General features: G+C 41.5%; 1 protein-coding gene across 1 annotated transcript in view; it reads right to left on the bottom strand.

Annotated features, from left to right (window-relative positions):
* Positions 1-18905, bottom strand: part of LOC106732019 (scavenger receptor cysteine-rich domain-containing protein DMBT1-like) — a 100196-nt gene extending 81291 nt beyond the window's left edge. The window contains exons 1-9 of the mRNA XM_014573714.4: positions 18814-18905; positions 12626-12706; positions 10930-10947; positions 10014-10322; positions 9460-9489; positions 6796-6843; positions 5956-5973; positions 5241-5549; positions 4726-4755 (exon numbers count right to left, since the gene is read on the bottom strand). Of these exons, the coding sequence (XP_014429200.4) occupies positions 4726-4755; positions 5241-5549; positions 5956-5973; positions 6796-6843; positions 9460-9489; positions 10014-10322; positions 10930-10947; positions 12626-12706; positions 18814-18880 (910 nt within the window). The 5' untranslated portion in view covers positions 18881-18905. The remainder of the gene's footprint in view (positions 1-4725; positions 4756-5240; positions 5550-5955; positions 5974-6795; positions 6844-9459; positions 9490-10013; positions 10323-10929; positions 10948-12625; positions 12707-18813) is intronic.
* Positions 18906-19270: the final 365 nt, after the last annotated feature.

Below are 19270 nucleotides of genomic sequence, written 5' to 3' on the forward strand. Positions count from 1 at the left end.
TGATGATCCGGATTAAACATTATTATAGACCTCAACATATTCAAAGTAAAGTAATGTCCCAGAATCTACTGGAAGAAATCTTTACTTTCAATTTTCTACAAGTTAAACAGGAGCTTATATAGATATGTAGTTCCTGTGAATTCCATTCCCTCAACTATACTATTGAGAACATCAGCTTTTGCTGTATTGCTTGAGGAGCACTTGCTATAGTACTTATTACAATTTCTGTACCCACACCAAAGAAAATAGAATTTTCAATGCCTACCGTGAAGGCCAATCCTTTCAAAAGATTACATTGTTTCTTTTTTCAGCAATATGAAAATGAAAGGGGTTGCATCTACATAAGAACTTAAGAATGGCCATACTGGGTCAGACCAAAGGTCAATATATAGCAGTATCCTGTCTGCCAATAGATGCCCCAGAAGGCAGGAACACATCAGATAATCATCACATGATCCCTCTGCTGTCACCCATTTCCAGACAAACTGAGACTAGGGACACCATTCCTCTTCTATCCTGGCTAATAGCCATTGGCTAACCTAATCTCCATGAATCTACCTACCTCTTTTTGAACCCTGTTCAAAAGTCCTAGTCTTCACAACATCCTCTAGCAAGGAGTTCTACAGGTTGACTGTGCACTGAGTAAAGAAAAACTTCCTTTTGTTTGTTTTAAACTTACTGCCTGTGAATTTCATTTGGTGACTCCCTAGTTCTTTTATGGTAGAAATAAGTAATAACTTTCCCTTATTCACCTTTTCCACACCAGTCATGATTTGATAGACTTCTATCATATCCCTCTTTATTCTCCTCTTTTCTAAGCTGAAAAGTCCAAGTCTTTTCAAACTCTTTTTATATGAGATCCGTCTAAACCCCTACTCATATTTGTTGCCATTTTCTGAACCTTTTCCAATGCCAATATATCTTTTTTGAGATGAAGAGACCACATCTGTATGTGAGTGTAAAATGGTTTTATATAGAGACAATAAGATATTTTATGTCTTATTTGCTATCCCTTTTTTAATGATTTCTAACATTCTATTTGCTTTTTTGACTGCTGCTGCACATTGAGTGGATGTTTTCAGAGAACTATCCACAAGGACTCCAAAATATCTCTCTTGAGTAGTTGTAGCTAAATTAGTCCCCCATCATATTGTATGTATAGTTGGGATTATTTTTTCCGATGTGCATTACTTTTCATTTATCAATATTAAATTTAATTTACCATCTTGTTGCCTAATCACTTAGTTGTGTGAAATCTTTTTGAAGCTCTTCACAGTCTGATTTGGTCTTACCCATCTTGAGCAGTTTGGTATCATCTGCAAATTTTGCCTCCTCACTCTTTCTCTAGATGATTTATAAATAAATTGAATAGTATTGGTCCCAGGACAGACCTTTGAGGGACCCCACTAGTTACCTCTGCACTTGGAAAACTTACAATTTATTCCTACCCTTTATTTCCTGTCTTTTAACCCATTATCAATCCATTAAAGGATCTGTCTCTTTTATCCCATGACAACTTAATTTACTTACGAGCCTTTGGTGAGGGACCTTGTCAAAGGCTTTCTGGAAATCTAAGTATATTATATCCAAGTATACTGGATCCCCTTTGTCCATGTTTGTTGAACTTCTCAAAGAACTCTAGTTGATTAGTAAGGCATGATTTCCCTTTACAGAAGCCATGTTGACTTTCCCTCAACAAATTATGTTCATTTAAGTGTCTGACAATTTTATTCTTTACTATAGTTCCAATTAATTTGCCCGGTACTGATGTTAGACTTACTGGTCTGTAATTGCTAGGATCACCTCAGAGCCCTTTTAAAATATTGGTGTCATGTTAGCTATCTTCCAGTCATTAGGTACAGAAGCTGATTTAAAGGATAGGTTACAAACCACGGTTAATAGTTCAACAATTTCAAATTTGAGTTCTTTCAGAACTCTTGGGTAAATGCCACCTGGCCCCGGTGACGTATTACTATTAAGTTTATCGATTTGTTCCAAAACCTCCTCTAATGACACCTCAATCTGGGACAATTCCTCAGATTTGTCACCTACAAATGACAGCTCAGGTTTGGGAATCTCCCCAATATCCTCAGCCGTAAAGACCGAAACAATGAATTCATTTAGCTTCTCTGCAATGACTTTATCATCTTTGAGTGCTCCTTTAGCAACTAGATCATCCAAGGGCCTCACTGGTTGTTTATCAGGCTTTCTGCTTCTGGTGTACTTAAAAAACATTTTACTATTACTTTTTGAGTTTTTGGCTAGCTGTTCTTCAAACTCCTTTTTTGCTTTTCTTATATTTTTACGCATAATTTGACAGTGTATGCTCCTTTCTATTTTCCTCACTAGGATTTGACTTCCACTTTTTAAAGATCCACTTTTTTTCTCTCTCACTGCTTCTTTTGCTTCGTTGTTAAGCCACGGTGGCATTTTTTTGGTTCTCTTACTGTGTTTTTTTAATTTGGTGTATACATTTAAGTTGGGCCTCTATTATAGTGTCTTCAAAAAGTAGCTTGCAGAGATTTTACTTTTGTCACTGTACCTTTTAATTTCTGTTTAACTAACTACTTCATTTTTGAGTAGTTCCCCTTTCTGAAATTAAATGCCACATTTTGGGGCTGCTGAGGTATTTTTCCCACCTTAGGGATATTACATTTTATTACATTATGGTCACTATTTCCCAGCAGTCCAGTTATATTTATCACTTGGAACAGATCCTGTGCTCCACTTAGAACTAAATCAAGAATTGCCTCTCCCCTTGTAAGTTCCAGAACCAGCTTCTCCAAGAAGCAGTCATTTAAGGTATCAAGAAATTTTATGTTTGCATCCTGTCCTTAGGTGATGTGTATCCAGTCACTATGGGGATAGCTGAAATCCCCCACTATTACTAAGTGTTTATTTTGATAGCCTCTTTAATCTCCCTTAGCATTTCATAGTCACTATCACTGTCCTGGTCAGGTGGTCAATAATATATCCCTAGTGCTATATTCTTATTATTGGAGCATGGAATTACTACACATAGAGAGTCTGTGGAACATTTTGGCTCATTTTAGAATTTTACTTCATTTGAGTCTACATTTTCTTTCACGTACAGTGCCACTCCCCCACCAGCACTACCTATTCTGACCTTCTAATATATTTTGTAGCCTGGTATGACTGTGTCCCATTGATTGTCCTCATTCCACTAAGTTTCTGTGATGCCTATTATATCAATATCCTCCTTTAAAATGAGGCACTCTAGTTCACCCATTTTATTATTTAGACTTCTAGGGTATGTCTAGACTACATGGCTCCATCAATGGAGCCATGTAAACTAGTTTACCCAGCCTAGACAAAGAAGTGGGGATTTAAATAATCCCCACTTAATTAAAATAAACATGGCCACCGCACTGTGCCAACGATCAGCTGATCTGGCACAGCGCTGCAGTCTGGACGCAGATCTGTCGGCTGGGGAAACCTTTGCCAACAGATCCCTTATGCCTTGTGAAATGAGGCTTACAGGATTGGTCGGCAAAGGCTTCCCCAGCCAACAGATCTGCATCCAGACTGCTTTGCTATGCCAGATCAGCAGATTGTCGGCACAGCACGGCGGCCATGTTTATGTTAATGAAGCGGGGATTATTTAAATCCCCGCTTCTTTGCCTATGCGGGTAAACTAGTTTACATGGCTCCATCGACAGAACCATGTAATCTAGACATATCCCTAGTGTTTGTATATAAGCACTTTACAAATTTGTCACTATTTATCTGTCTGACATTTCCTGATGTGTTAGATTCTTTTGCATTTGATTATGTCTTATCTGATCTGACCCATACTTCTATCCTCTCCTCCTGACTAGAACATAGAGAATCTCTATTAATAGACCTTCTGCTAAGAGATGTCTCTATCCAATTCATGTGCTCCTCCACACCGGTTGGCTTTTCTAGCCCCTAGTTTCAAAACTGATCCACAACCTTTTTAATGTTAAGTGCCCGCAGTCTGGTTACATTTTGGCTTAGGTGGAGCCCATCCTTCCTTTATAGGCTCCCCCTATCCCAAAAGCTTCCCAAGTTCCTAATAAATCTAAACCTCTCCTCCCTTCACCATCATCTCATCCATGCATTGAGAGTTTGAAGTTCTGCCTGCCTACCCGGCCCTGCGTGTGGAACTGGAAGCATTTCAGAGAACACTACCATAGATGTCCTGGATCTCAATCTTTCCTAGCAGCCTAAATTTGGCCTCTAGAATTTCTCTCCTACCCTTCCCTATGCCATTGGTACATATGTGTACCATGACCACCAGTTCCTCCCCAGCACTACACATAAGTCTATCTAGATGTCTTGAGAGACCTGCAACCTTTGCACCAGCTCTGTCGAGTATATACTAACAGCTCCTTTGAGTATATTCTTAATAGTAACACCACAACTTCTTGTATAGCTGTACTATATACTTGTTGCTTGAGCTTCTGTCAATTATACATGCATTGTAAGTAAACTTAAATACTGAATTACAGATGCTAAGAGATGCTCCATTTAGCTAATAGAATCTATTCTGCCAAGTATTGAGGAGTCTGGCTTTGGCCCAGCAAAATATTTAAGCACATGAGTAGTCTCATAGACTTAAACAGGATTATTTATGGGCACACATTTTAGGCTGTGCTTAAATGTTTTGTTGAATTACAGTCAGATTCCTCAGCATCTACAGGATCAAATCATTTACATGACAAAGTGTAAATCTTGAATTACCTGTTTGTGGAGGTGCTGTTAGTCCAGAACCTGTTGATGTAGAAACATCAGATATTTTAGATATGAAATTCTCCTATTGCAGGTGTCTTTCACTGAGGATTTCATGTTTAAAACCAGCAGAAAAATCTTGGTTTTTTAAAAAAAGTAATTATATTAACCATTATGATATTGGTCTGGGAAGAAAATTCTTACATATATGAATCAAAATAAATCACACAGAAGTAAATGGAGAAATATTCCCTATTCTTAACTCAGCTGAAAAAACTTCTGACCTACACACACCCTAGATAGTTCAAAACATCACTCAGCTGTATAATCTACATCAACAGCTAATTACATTTCCTTTAACATAGGGTTTACAGATTTAAAGAACATTTTAGCAAAAAATGTCACATACTGAAAGGAAATGGTAAATCGAAAGCTTTTTAAAAAAACTCTTTACTCTGTTTTACCACAAATGCAAAGCTTATTTTCTCAGTATAAAAGCCAGATATGCAAGAAGAAAGACTACATACCTGCACATATGACACCAGCATCTCCATAAAAACCACATGAACCATATGCGTATTCATAAGGGCAATGCCACAACACATCTTCAAAGCCGGAACACTTCACTTTAGTCATCCAAGGATCTGCCCAGCTTTCACCAAAATAGCTGTATCTAAGAGCAGCAACAGGCTCACCACAACCCAGTTGCCTGCACACAACTTGCGCATCCTCCGTGTCCCACAGATCACCGCAAACTTTTACCCAGCCTCCAAAGTGAAAGATTTCAACCCGGCCTGCACAGCGGTTTGGCCCATTTGCAAGTCCTAGAGACAGATCTGAGAAAGACACAAAACAATGCCTTGCTAGACAATTTGTCCATTTGCACATGGAGGTATTTTATCCTATATTGACCACGCAGTGCCATTGATTTGAGAAGCTAGTCCCCTCCTGCCTCTCCATCGCACTATCCGAGTAGAGATGATTGTCTCAGCATAAAGATCAAGGATTCAGAGATCAATGTGGCTCACCCAAGAACTCCCACTAAATGAGGAATATTGGCCCATGCTGTGAAATCCACTTTACATTAACAGAGCTTCAATTTCATTACAGTATAATAAACATTAAATTCACATGACATTGTCCTTTTCCAAGCCACAAGACAGAAAGTTGGTACCTATGTACATAACATTGTAAATTCATGTAAGTACAAATGTGAACAATATGGTGTGTAGACAGACTCACCATCACCCATAGTTTCAACTGAAAAAAAGCACATAACACAAAATATATTAGCACGAAATACTTAAGTGTCAAGGAATATTTTTCTTTTTTCTTGTCTAAATGTAATAATTTGTTCAGAAAGTATACATTTTTCAACCATCCAATGCTGTTTGTCACTAAAAAGAGGAGTAGGGAAAACTTCATATGGGCTCTACATTGTGTGCACCACAATACAACCCTTATTGTGCTCTCTATACACCTGTAGGAGGAGAGGTTTATGACTAGCTGTGAGAGAGGCTGGTTGTTCTGTGACTACATTATCTCTTATGAAGAGCTGCTGCCTGAAGAGTTAAAGTGGCATCTTAGAAGAGCTCTGAATTCAGGCTCCTGCTGATATTCCCTGCCCTATGTGACAGCACTTCTCAGGGATTAGCGACTGAAAATCGGTGGTCTCTATAATTATAGTGGGCCCATTGCTACATATCACAATACTTCCTTAATCATTCATCATTCTATTTTCAATTCGTGTGACAATACTTAGGTTCTAGACATACTAAGTGAAGTCTCCAAGGAATATTTCTGGGACAGTGACCAGATATCTTATATCTGAATCCAGAAATATGAAATCCCACTTCATTGTCTCTGCCAGAAATAGTGATCAGATTTCTTTCCTCTGATGAATTCTTTCAAACTAATGCTGCCCACGGTTATTATTCATATGCTTTGTCTTCTGCAGACATCATGCCAGTAATTTCATTTTAGTGAATGTTTAATAAACTGTAAAATTCTATTCCACATTTTCTGTAAGCGAGTACAATATAAAAGATACACAATATTTGTAAGGATAAAAATAGAACTTACAAGTGGTGGTCATAGTTGTAGTAGTTTCTGGAGTGGTTGTAGTGCTCTCTTTTGAAAATGACAAAATTGGAGACTTTTTTAATAAGGACATAAGAATCCATTATTTTACTGCTTCATGAATGCACATTTTCCTATTAATCATTGTGATGTTGTAAATTACTTCCTTGGGAGCCTTTTTGGGGTTTTTTTATTATTGATGCAAAAAAAATTTCCATTTTTTAGCATGAAATGACACGGGAATCTGATCTGGCAATTTTTGTATGCCCTGGGTTTTTATACGGTAGTTACTCAAGGTTGTAAGAGGACTTGTAAGTTTATTTACAATAGGATAATTTGCTGAATGCCCCAATAGGAAAAAAATCAAAAGGGCCACTCCTCTTCTGATGTACATTAGTGTGGATTACTAAGCAATCTGACTGTGGATTCATTGGCTTGAGTGGATTTACATCCATTTATATCAACTGAGAGGTCCCTTCAGTCAGAGGGCGTATAGAGTCAACCATCTGGGGAGCTAATTGTGAGGCTTTTTTTAAAAATGAGTATAGATAGCAGTTTTGCTTGGCTTTTTTCCATGTCATCTGTTTTAATCATGCCACACAAGCAGACTAGTCTTTCAAAATGACTCCATGAACAACGTTGGGATAATATGTGAAGAAAGTGCTCAATCAGCATGTCTCTCTGGCCGCAACGCACCCCTGACAGGCCAGGGATAGGACACAAGAGACTTCACATACTCCCTGATTGGCCTGGGGGCAGGAAGCATGCAAAACTCTCTCCCCTCCCTCCACTCCCCCACCAAAGGTGCACGGCAGCTAGAAATAAACTCCTGCTGTTTTTTAAAAGCTGGCGTGTCTCTCTAGCTGTCACGGGCTCTTGAGGGGGCAAGGAGACTTTACATACTCCCCCGTCCCCAGACCCTGATTGACCTGGAGCTGGGGGAGTAGCAGGGTGGCCACAGGCTGAATCCACCAGCTTGGTGGTATGGATCCGGCCCGTGGAGAGTCCTTTTCCCAACCCTGGGCTATAGTGCTAGTGAGTAGCACCCATTCTAAAAAAGTCCATAGCATGTGATGTGAGAAAATTTCTGAGCAGGTGTTAGAGCAAAATTGACATGGATACAAATTCTGACTTATAGGTCTACCAATCTACGAGTAGCATCTTACTGCTACAGGTTGGACTTCGCTAGTCTGACACCCTGGGGACCAGGGAAGGTCCCTCCCCTTGTGGCCGGGCTGCCCCCACTGCTGCCTCAGCCCCCCTCTGCTCTCTCCAGGCTCGCTGCTGCCAGGGCAAGAGTGCCATAGCCACAACTGCACAGCCGGGGCAAAGCTCCACAGCCGCCTGGCTCTGCGGCTGGGGCCAGAGCTCTGCGGCCAGGGTGGAGGGATGGAGCTGGAGCTCCATGGCTTGGGCCAGATCTCCCTGTCTGCCGCTGGAGTTGGAGTTCCCGGCTGCTGGGGCTAGAGCTCCCTGGCTGCTTCTGGGGTTGGAGTTCCCTGGCCGGAGCTGGAGGTCCACAACAGTGGCCAGGCTGGAGTTCCCTGGCCACTAGGGCCAGGGAGCTCGGCTGGGGCCAGAACTCCCCACCATGCCGTCCATCTTCCCTCCCCACCTATACACACACTTTGGGCTCCCAGATGTGTCACCAGTGCCCCAGTGGTGCGCCTGCCCCGCCGCCGACCTCCCTGTTTCTGGGCTCTGCGGCCAGGGTGGAGGGATGGAGCTGGAGCTCCATGGCTTGGGCCAGATCTCCCTGTCTGCCGCTGGAGTTGGAGTTCCCGGCTGCTGGGGCTAGAGCTCCCTGGCTGCTTCTGGGGTTGGAGTTCCCTGGCCGGAGCTGGAGGTCCACAACAGTGGCCAGGCTGGAGTTCCCTGGCCACTAGGGCCAGGGAGCTCGGCTGGGGCCAGAACTCCCCACCATGCCGTCCATCTTCCCTCCCCACCTATACACACACTTTGGGCTCCCAGATGTGTCACCAGTGCCCCAGTGGTGCGCCTGCCCCGCCGCCGACCTCCCTGTTTCTGGGCTCTGTGGTCCATGCTGGACCACGGATGTTACCAGACCAGGGAGTCCCAGTTAAGGGAGGTACAACCTGTAGTCCCCAATTGAGGGAAATTGTAAGTGCAGTGCTGAGGGGGACCGAAGAATAATGTGTGACTTTTCACAACCAACTATAAACTGATCATTTCTAAAGACAAGTTTTACATAAGCAATTTCTCTGCTCTTTAAATTTACACTTCTTAGAACAGCTAATTCAATGGGCTACTCTCAAATGTCTAAATTAGGAAGCAAGAACAAAAAGAGATTGCATCTATCAGCTCCTTTGAGTAAATTCTTCATAATTTCTTATCTATCTGTATCATATGCTTGTTGCTACAGCGCCTGTCTCTTATACGTGAACTACGAGCGCATTCAGAACTAAAGTACAGATTCCAGAGATGTGCAGTTCAGCATAGAAAACCTACTCTGCCAGGTACTGAGCAGTCTGGCTTTGGTACTGCATAATATCTGAGTACATGTGTGGTCTCCCAGACTTCAACGGGAGTATTTATGGGCACACACTTTAACCTGTGCATTTAGCAAAGCATTTATTAGAGCCAGATTGTTCAACAGCTACAGAATCAAGTCCGTCATTTCATGACAAAGTATGAATCTTGAGTTACCTGTTTGTGGAGGGGCTGTTAGTCCAGAACCTGTTGATGGAGAAACATTTGACATTGTAATCATGGGACATTCCTGTTGCAGGGACCCTTCACTGAGGAGGTCATGTTTCAAACCAACAGAGCAGAAGTATGAAATGCCATGTTTTTTAAAAGTTAATATTACTAATCATTACAATAACTTTACAATACAATAATATTCTGCTGTCCCTGATTCAACCCAAATTCCACTGAACTTAACGTAGAAATATTCCATGACCGTAAGGGAGTTCAGATTGGGTGCATGGAAATCCAACAGATACAATTCCTGACCTATACATCCTTTAGATGGTTCATGATGCCACTCAACAGTACTATCTACCTCAACAGTTAATTACATTTCCTTTAACATAGGGTTTACAGATTTACAGTATGTTCAGCTATAAAATGTAAAGTATACTGAAAGAAAAACTGTAAATCAAACTTTTAAAAAAAAATATCTTTAGTCTATTCTACCACAAACATAAAGTTGACTTCCTTAGTTTAAAGCCAGATATGCAATAAAAGAGACTACATACCTGCACATATGACACCAGCATCTCCATAAAAACCACATGAACCATATGCGTATTCATAAGGGCAATGCCACAACACATCTTCAAAGCCGGAACACTTCACTTCAGTCATCCAAGGATCTGCCCAGCCTTCACCAAAATAGCTGTATCTCAGAGCAGCGACGGGCTCACCACAACCCAGTTGCCTGCACACAACTTGCGCATCCTCCATGTCCCACAGATCACCACAAACTTTTACCCAGCCTCCAAAGTGAAAGATTTCAACCCGGCCTGCACAGTGGTTTGGCCCATTTGCAAGTCCTAGAGACAGATCTGAGAAAGACACAAAACAATGCCTTGCTAGACAATTTGTCCCATGGAGGTATTTTATCCTATATTGACCCCGCAGTGTCATTGATTTGAGAAGCTAGTCCCCTCCTGCCTCTCCATCGCACTATCCGAGTAGAGATGATTGTCTCAGCATAAAGATCAAGGATTCAGAGATCAATGTGCCTTGCCCAAGAATTCTCACTAAATGAGGAATATTGGCCCATGCTGTGTGCTGGGATTTTCTGGGAATGAATAGACGTCACTAGGCATTAGCACTCTGAACCACCTTTCTCACAAAACAATGCCTTGCTAGACAATTTGTGCTAGCCCTGGAATTCCCACCAAATGAGTAATATTGGCCCATGCTGTCAATGCTGGGTTCTGGGAAGAAATAGGAGACTTTGGACTCCAGTAGTCTGAATCATCTTTCCCAAGCATGAAATCCACTTTACATTAACAGAGCTTCAATTTTATTATAATCAAAATCAAATTCACAGGCTCATTGTCCTTTTCCAAGCCACAACACAAAGCTGGTACCTATATACTGTACATAACGTTGTAAATTCATATAAGTACAAATGTGAACAATATGGTGTGTAGACACACTCACCATCACCCATAGTTTCAACTGAAAAAAAGCACATAACACAAAACATATTAGCACAACATGCTTAAGCTTCTGGAAATATAATTTCTTGTGATAAACCATATAAATAAACATAGTAACTTGTTCAGAAAGCCTACATTTTCCTGTCCCGCCCCTCTCCTTCCCATCCAATGCTATTTGGCACTAGACAGAGGACTTGAAAAAACTTCATGTGAGATCCACAGTCTGTGTGCCACAGAACACCCCTCATGATGCTCTCCATACCCATGCAGAAAGGGAGCTTTATGGCAAGCTGAGTGTGTGGCTGGTTGTTCTGTGGCTACATCATCTCCCATTATGAGCCCATGCTGGCCAGGGAGCAGGGCTGGGATGGAGAGAAAAGGCCCATACCAGCCATGGAAAGGGTTCAAGTAAGGTGGCCATTCATCCTCTTTTAGAGGACAATCCTGGTTTTTGCTTCTCTGTCCTCTGTTGATATGGAACAGGACACCTGTATGTCCGCGATTGTTTTCTTGAGACCAGAGGTAAAAGTAAGCCAGTGCATCTTGGTGTGGCACTCTGGCAGGAGACAGCTGGCCAGCTGAGGTGCTTGGCTGCAGCTGCTCCCCACTGGGCTGAGCTCCTGGGGCTCGTCGTGCTATGCCGCAGGTAGCCAGGCAGGTAAAAGAGGCTGGTTGGGGTGTACGTGCCTCCCTGTCTGGGACGCCCCACACCCTAACTCTCCCCACAGAATCCTTTTCAATAAAATGATGTAAATTAGATGTATCGAAAATGCAAATGAAGCCGGGATTTGAATTTCCCACACTTCCTTTGCATAATGGCGGCGGCCACTTTTTTTTTTAAATGGGGCATTTTTGGAAAAAAAAAACCCTGGCAGAGATGTGCAGGATCTTTCAAAATGGGGCATTTCTGTTGACAATGCCCCGTCTAAACTGCCGGTTTTTTCGAAAAGCCCCATTCTGAAAAAAAAGCGGCAGCCGCCATTATGCAAACAAAGCACGGGATATTTAAATCCAGCTTCATTTGCATTTTCAATACATCTAATTTACATCCCTCTGCCGACAGAGGGGTGTAGTTTAGACATACCCTCCCTGAGAGGAAGAGGAAGAAAAGCAGCAGCAACCTAATATGTGCTGCTGCAGGCATCCCCCTGGCTACTGAAATGGCACCTTTGCGCTCTCTGCATTCACTCCTCCACCTCCAACCCTGATGCCTGAATCACCTACACCCCCTGCCCAGGGCCCCCCACGCACTAAATGCAATTAACCTCTATTCCTGAGGTAATTTGATGGCTGCCCTATGGTTTGGGGGAGAGAGAAAAAGCTGGAGCTGTCTAAGGGGGACTGAAGGCAGAAAGGCGGCTTGTGCCAGCCAGGGGGAGGAGAGAAAGGACTGCTGGATGGGACCCCCTTTCCCTGAACCCCTCCTCATCCTCCAACCATTGCTTTTCCACCCACAGCCTTCTGCCCTCCTCCACACGCACCTTAAGCCCTGCCCTGACTCCTGCACACACACCCTACCCACCAGCCCCCTGCCCTGAAGGCCCTGGGCAACACCAGGTCAGCCTTCTGCAATCATGAGGCTACTAATTGCATTTTAGTGAGTCTGTTTGATAAACTGTAAAATTATATGCCACATTTTTTGTAGGTGAATACAATATAACAGATACAATATTTGTAAGGATAAAAATAGAGCTTACAAATGGTAGTTGGCTCTGGTGTCGTCGTTGTGGTAGTTTCAGGAGTGGTTGTGGTAGTTTCATAAAAAGATGTAGTTCTCCCTTTTTCAGAAAAGGACAAAATTAGAAAATTGTTTTAATAAGGACACAAGAATCAATTATTTTACTGCTTCACATATACACATTTTTCTATTAACCTTAGAGATGTTGTCAATTACTTTTCTGTAAGTCTTTTGTTTTTACGATTATTGATGCAAAAATGTATTTTCTTTTTTTGCACAAAATGATATGGGAATATGATTTGGCAATGTTTGTATGCCGTGGGTTTTTATTAAATAACTACCCAAGGTTGTAAGATGACATACTTGCATGTTGTTTATTTGCAATGGGATAATTTGCTGAACACCTCAATAGCACCCCCCCCCGCAAAAAAAACCCCTAAAAGGGCCACTCTTCTGATGTAAATTAGTTTAGATCCATTGGCTTGAGTGGATTTACACTGACATCTCTTCAGTCAGAAGGAACATGGAGTCAGTCAACTACTTGGGTGAGGGGGTCAGTTGTGAGACTTTTTTAAAAAATGTGTATAGATAGCAGTTTTGCTCAGTATTTTTTCACATTATCAGTTTTTCACACAGGCAGATCGGTATCCAATGTGCAAAATGATCCTATGAATAGCAACATAGGGACAAAATGCAAAAAAAATGACCATGCCAATATCGGCACTGCCGCACAGAGGATTCATTTCCTTTAGAGTTCATATAGCTCAAGATAATATGTCTTGATCCTGGAGCAAATGAGCAAACAGTAATGGTAACCAGCAGATAGGGCAGCCAGCTAGATCCAGCTGGGAGCATACTGCACATCAAAGCCTGCTTGTTTTTGGAACTTCCTAGGTTGTATTATACATGCTGGAGTGAACAGTGCCCATAGACTATTTGGTCATCTTCGACCCAGGAAGGGGTGTAGCACCAGGCATGTACTCTATTTCAACCAAACAGAAAGCACTGCATCTCTGCCACCTAGGTCCCTGAATTGGCTCTGCACAACCCATACTGCACGGCTGTGTCTAGACTGTTAAGTTTTTCCGCAAAAGCAGCTGCTTTTGCGGAAAAACTTGCCAGCTGTCTACACTGGCCAATAGAATTTCCGCAAGAACACTGACATCCTACTGTCTGAAATCAGTGCTTCTTGCAGAAATACTATTCTGCTCCCATTCGGGCAAAAGTCTTTTTGTGCAAAGCTTTTGCGCAAAAGGGCCAGTGTAGACAGCTCAGATTTGTTTTGCGCAAAAAAGCCCCGATCGCAAAAATGGTGATCAGGGCTTTTTTGCGCAAAAGCGCGTCTAGATTGGCATGGATGCTTTTCCACAAAAAGTGCTTTTGCAGAAAAGTGTCCGTGCCAATCTAGATGCTCTTTTCCGCAAATGCTTTTAACGGAAACCTTTTCGGTTAAAAGCATTTGCAGAAAATCATGCCAGTCTAGACGTAGCCCAAGGCTTTTTCTAAATAGAGCTATGAAACCCTTAAGTAGCAGGAACATTTCTGAGTGCAAGGAGTGCTCAGCTCAGACAAACACAATCTGCCAGGGATGTGAATAATACAAGCATCTGGAAGAATGAAACAGTAAGAAAAGTGCAGCTGAATAGGGCATGGGGCAGGTGGAGATCACACGCGAAAGCTCTGGACAAATAACAGGACTTTTCATAATGGAGGTAAGTTAAAAGAGCCGAACAAACAAAAATGAAAATCATGGAAACCTTAAAAGCAGAAAGACATGAGCTAGAAGGTGTGTTAATGGGAAAGGATTTGGACTTAACAGACATCACTGAAACCTGGTGGAATGGCACAAATCAGTGGAGAAGGTTTAGTAAGGAGGGATGAGGCTATAGTGTTACTTGGTAGCGCCCATTCTAAAATAATCCATAGCATGTGATGAGATAAAATTTCTGAGTGCGTTATAGAGCAAAATTAGCATGATCACAAATTCTGACTCCTAGGTGTACCGATATACTAATACAGGTTGAATCTCCCTAATCCAGCACTCTCTGGTCTGGCAACATCCTTGGTCCAGCATGATTTTAGTTAGCGGGATGTCCACTTATCATGGGTGTGGCCAAGTTTCCTGTGGTCCCCTAACGTTTGTTTACAGCCACTAGTCCTGGCTCTCAGTGTTCTGTGCTGTTATTTAGCCCTAATTTACCCCTAAATTTTTCTAACATCCCAGTAAGCAGTGAAAGTGTTGGTAATGCTGCTAAACAATACTGACCTCCCGTGATTCAGTAAAGTCTCTGGTTTGGTACTAGTCAAGGAAAATGATGCCAGATTTAACCTTAGAATAAACTGAGTAATTTTTAAATATATTTGAAAGAGAAATGGCAGAATTGATAGTGACATCGCCCTTGGTTAGTTTTTCATCAAATGCCAGGTGCAGTATTTTGCCATCCCAGTAAACCTTGTTGCACAAGGGATAAGGGATGGCTCGAAATACTTTTATTTTGAAATCTGGCTCTGTGTAGATGCGCCAAATTTCAAAATAAGCTATTTCGAAATAAGATACATAATTTGCGCTATGCAAATTGAGTATCTTCTTTAGAGTTTAGGATGCTGTGTAGACACACCCTAAGAGTCCGGTTGCACATTAAAGACCAACAATTTTATTATGGCATGAGATCTGATTAGTTGTAACTCACTTAAAGGTGATGCCATAATAAAACTGTTAGTCTTTAAAGTACCATCAGATTCTTTGTTGGTTTGGGGTTTGATGATTTATTTTGAATGAGCGTCTTTCATGGCTCTAAAAGGGTTAGCTCCACCTTGTGGATACATTTAAAAAAATATTATTTATCTGTTATAGTGTCTTCAAACACGTTGTTAGCTTACCTGAAGAGCTTACAATATTAGCTAAGACAAGATACAAGATGTTGGTTTAACTGATTCAAATACTGGAATTTAAAATTTGCAGAGCTCAGTCAAGGGTCAATGGCCACAGCACATTTCCCTATTCAGTATCAAATACAACATTCTTTAAATTCACTTATCTAGGGCCACAGTTGGGATTGCCTGGGGCAAATGAATGCAGAAATTGGCCAAATGGATTTTATGGAAAAGTTGTTGTTCTCTCTCACCAGGAGAAGTTGTTCCAAAGAAACATCTCTCATTCACTTTAACAGAGGTTCTATAGAATTTAATAGAAAATTATACCCTATCATTTTTAACAGTTCTAAACATTTAATAGGGATTTTTAGTCCTGCTAAAAAAAATCTATACAATGATTCAAAAAGGACATCACAACTATTATATTATATAATTTTTACAACAGTCTCTAGCAAATTCTACTATATTCCCATAGAATTCTGCATCCCTGTAACGTTTTCCATATGGGATATTTAATAAGTACATTGCACTTACAACCAAGGCAATTGTATTACAACGTTTTCATTTGGGTAAGGAAAACATTCCCCATCCAATAATAACTTTATATCATGATCAGTTGGTTCACAGTTGCCAAATCAGACATTCTACATTGTTCACTATACTCATACCCAGCCAAGTTAAAAGGGTGGTATGTGTCCTTTTGTTTTTATTTAACTGACCAAGAAAGAATGACTGAATCAATCTTATGTGAGCTTGAAAATAAAAAAAAAATGGATCAACTAAATTGTACCAAAATTTCCCATAAATAAAAAGGTCAACTTGAGACTAAACTTGAAACTCTCCCCCCTCCCACACACATACAAATAGTGAAAAATGTGTCAGCTCCAAGGTATTTTCATCTGTTCACGGATTCATCAGCCCAGGTGAATGCCCTACACACTGTGCTCAAGATTAAGGGTACGTCTAGACTACACACTTCTTTCAAAAGAAGCTTTTTAGAAAGAATCTTTTGAAAAAGCTTCTTTCGAAAAAGATTGACAGCCACAACTTTTTTCAAAAAAGCGATTTGCTTTTTTGAAAGAGAGCACCCAGGCAGTCTGGATGCTCTCTTTCGAAAAAGCCCTGTTTGCATTCAAGAACGCCTTTTTTCGAAAGAGCTCTTTTGAAAAAAGAAGTTCTTCCTCGTAAAATGAAGTTACCAAGGTTACCGTTGTTAAAAAAATGCCATGTTCTTTCAATTTAATTTCAAAAGAATGTGTCGGCAGTCTAGATGCAGGTGAAGTTTTTTCAAAAAAGTCCACTTTAAAAAAAAAAAACCTGTAGTCTAGACATAGCCTAAGTGAAACAACGTACCTGCTGTCTCCTCCACTTTCCACTCACTAAATATTTCCATTAGGAATGTAATTCTACACACCTACTCACTGCTACCTTGGTGAGAGGTGCAAAAAATAGAGGTGCCTGAAATAGCCAAATGCATAATGCATAGAGAACAGTGCACATAATCTCTCCTGGGTCCTGGGAAGCAGTAGTGAAGGGACTGGGCAGTACAGGGGAAAGTTGCGAGAAACACAAGAAGAACAGAGAAAGAAAGGTGTCTGAGTCAAGACCTTCAGATACTTGGGAGGCCAGCCATCTGTGTAGTGGGGAGCACAGAGATAGCTCAGATCCTATGAGTGGTAGGCTGGAAGAAGCTCCAGATTAAGCAAAGGGCATTAGAGGCTGAGCCCGGGCTATAACCTCTAAAGTCCCTGTGTTCTGGGCCAGCCCCCCCTGGCAGGGCAGGCAGGAGGCAATTCTGTGTGCTGCCATTCATATTCCTCCCTCACCCACCCCTCCATCTCCCACCTCAGCTGGAGCCATGTCACCACAAACATTGGGAAGCTCTGTCCCTGCACTGTCCTCACCTGGAGGCTTTGCCTTCACAGCTCCCATTGCCTGGGAATCATGGCCAATGGGCGCTGCAGGACACAGTGCCTGTGGGTGAGCATAAGGACAGCACAGGCTGTGCAGAACCACCTGTCCCCGCTCCCTCACCAAATGGGAGCTGTCCCAGATAAACGCCCTGTACCCCAACCCTGCCCCAACCCTGAGCCCTCTCCTGCACTCTATGTCCCTAACTCCCATCCACACTTCCTGCTTTAAGCCTGTTCATCCCTTGGCCCCAGCCTAGAGTCTCCTTCTGCACCACAAATACTTCACCCTCAACCCCACCCCAGAACCCACATGCCCAAGTTGGAGCCCTCACTCCCTCCTACTCCCAACTTCCGAACTCAACCCACAGCCCACTCCAGCACGCTGAACCCCTCCATTTTTGGCTCTGGAGCCTAGGAGATCTCACAAAATCTGATAGCCCTGGGCCACGCAGAAGATTTAATCTGGCCCTGGCTGGAAACATACTTTGTTAGGGAAGAAGCCCAAATTCAAAGTTATTCTGAAGAAACTGCCTTGTCTTAAGGTCACTTATAGGATTAAAAGATTCATCCTTACCTCTTTCTCATAATCATTCATAAATACAGTTACATACATAAAAACACAAGTTATTGCTCACTTGCACTTCACAAATCTCATTTTACTAAGGGCCTGATGTAAACAGAAAAAACGATTATGCTGCTTCACTACTAGATCTGAAGATCACCCACATTGTTTCCGGACGTTATATCACATGAGCTTTACAGGGCTGTTTAGAATAGGTTGGTTCAAACATTTTGAACAGGCTACCTAAACTAATCACAAGGTAACAAAAAAGAAAACCACTAACAAAGTGGAATATGCCAGCAATATAGTTCATTTAACCCAAGTACACTATGATAATGTCACAATTCTATTATTACATTTTGTTAAAATATGTTTGGTGAAATGTAACCTGCATTATTCAATGTGCACCTAAAAGTATTACTTTTGAAGCACTTGAAAATAAATGTGCATTTTCGCAAGAGATTCCATAATTCCTCCATAATTCACACTTTGAAGACAAAATTTTGGAGACAATAAATTGTTAACTTATAGGTGACAGATTGACTTGATTTTAATTGTTGTACCAGCCACTAACACAAAACATTAGGTGGTGGGAGCAAGGTTAATTCCACAATAATAAGCAGTTTATTTAAATGGCTCATATAATATCAAACAGTTAACTAATTTGTTTTGTTCACATGTTGCAACAGAATGGAGCTGTGCTATCCAATGAGGCCATACATTGACACTACCTTTAATCTTTGCACAAAGCTCCCATTAGTGTGACTGGGCATTCTAGATGTGGACACAGTGAAAGTGAGCAAAAGTTCTCTCTACATTTTTGTAAGAATGACTTTGAAAGAATTGGAGGCATTTTACCTGCGGCAGGCTGCAGAGTTCCCAAAATTGGCAGAAACATCCAAACGAAGATCATTGTGACACCCATCGTGTGAGGACTTCTTAGGAACGGAACATCAGAATTTATAGGCTGTGACTATGAAGGGGTGTGTCTTAGCAATCTGCTCTGCATGTACAGTTAATCAATACCAATTCATTTCAGTCATAAAGGAAAGTGTGTTTAATTTGTTCTGCTTTTCAGTTTATGTTGTAACCTCCTGGTCTCCACCAGAAGATAACAGTTAACAATAGCAATTCATATTTCCTTAAGGAGAACTTTCAACATAAATTCTCCCACATAAGTTTAACTCATGTATGAATCAAAAGTTCTCTTTTTGTCTCTAGAGTGGATCCAGGTGCTTTATTCTTCCCAGCTACTGCTGGTGGCATGAAAGGGAGAGAATCTTTGGGACAGTAAGAAGGAATTTTTTGTGGTGTT

This window comes from Pelodiscus sinensis, chromosome 8 (assembly GCF_052426305.1).
Source record: "Pelodiscus sinensis isolate ZL-2025 chromosome 8, ASM5242630v1, whole genome shotgun sequence".
Classification (NCBI taxonomy): Eukaryota; Metazoa; Chordata; order Testudines; family Trionychidae; genus Pelodiscus; species Pelodiscus sinensis.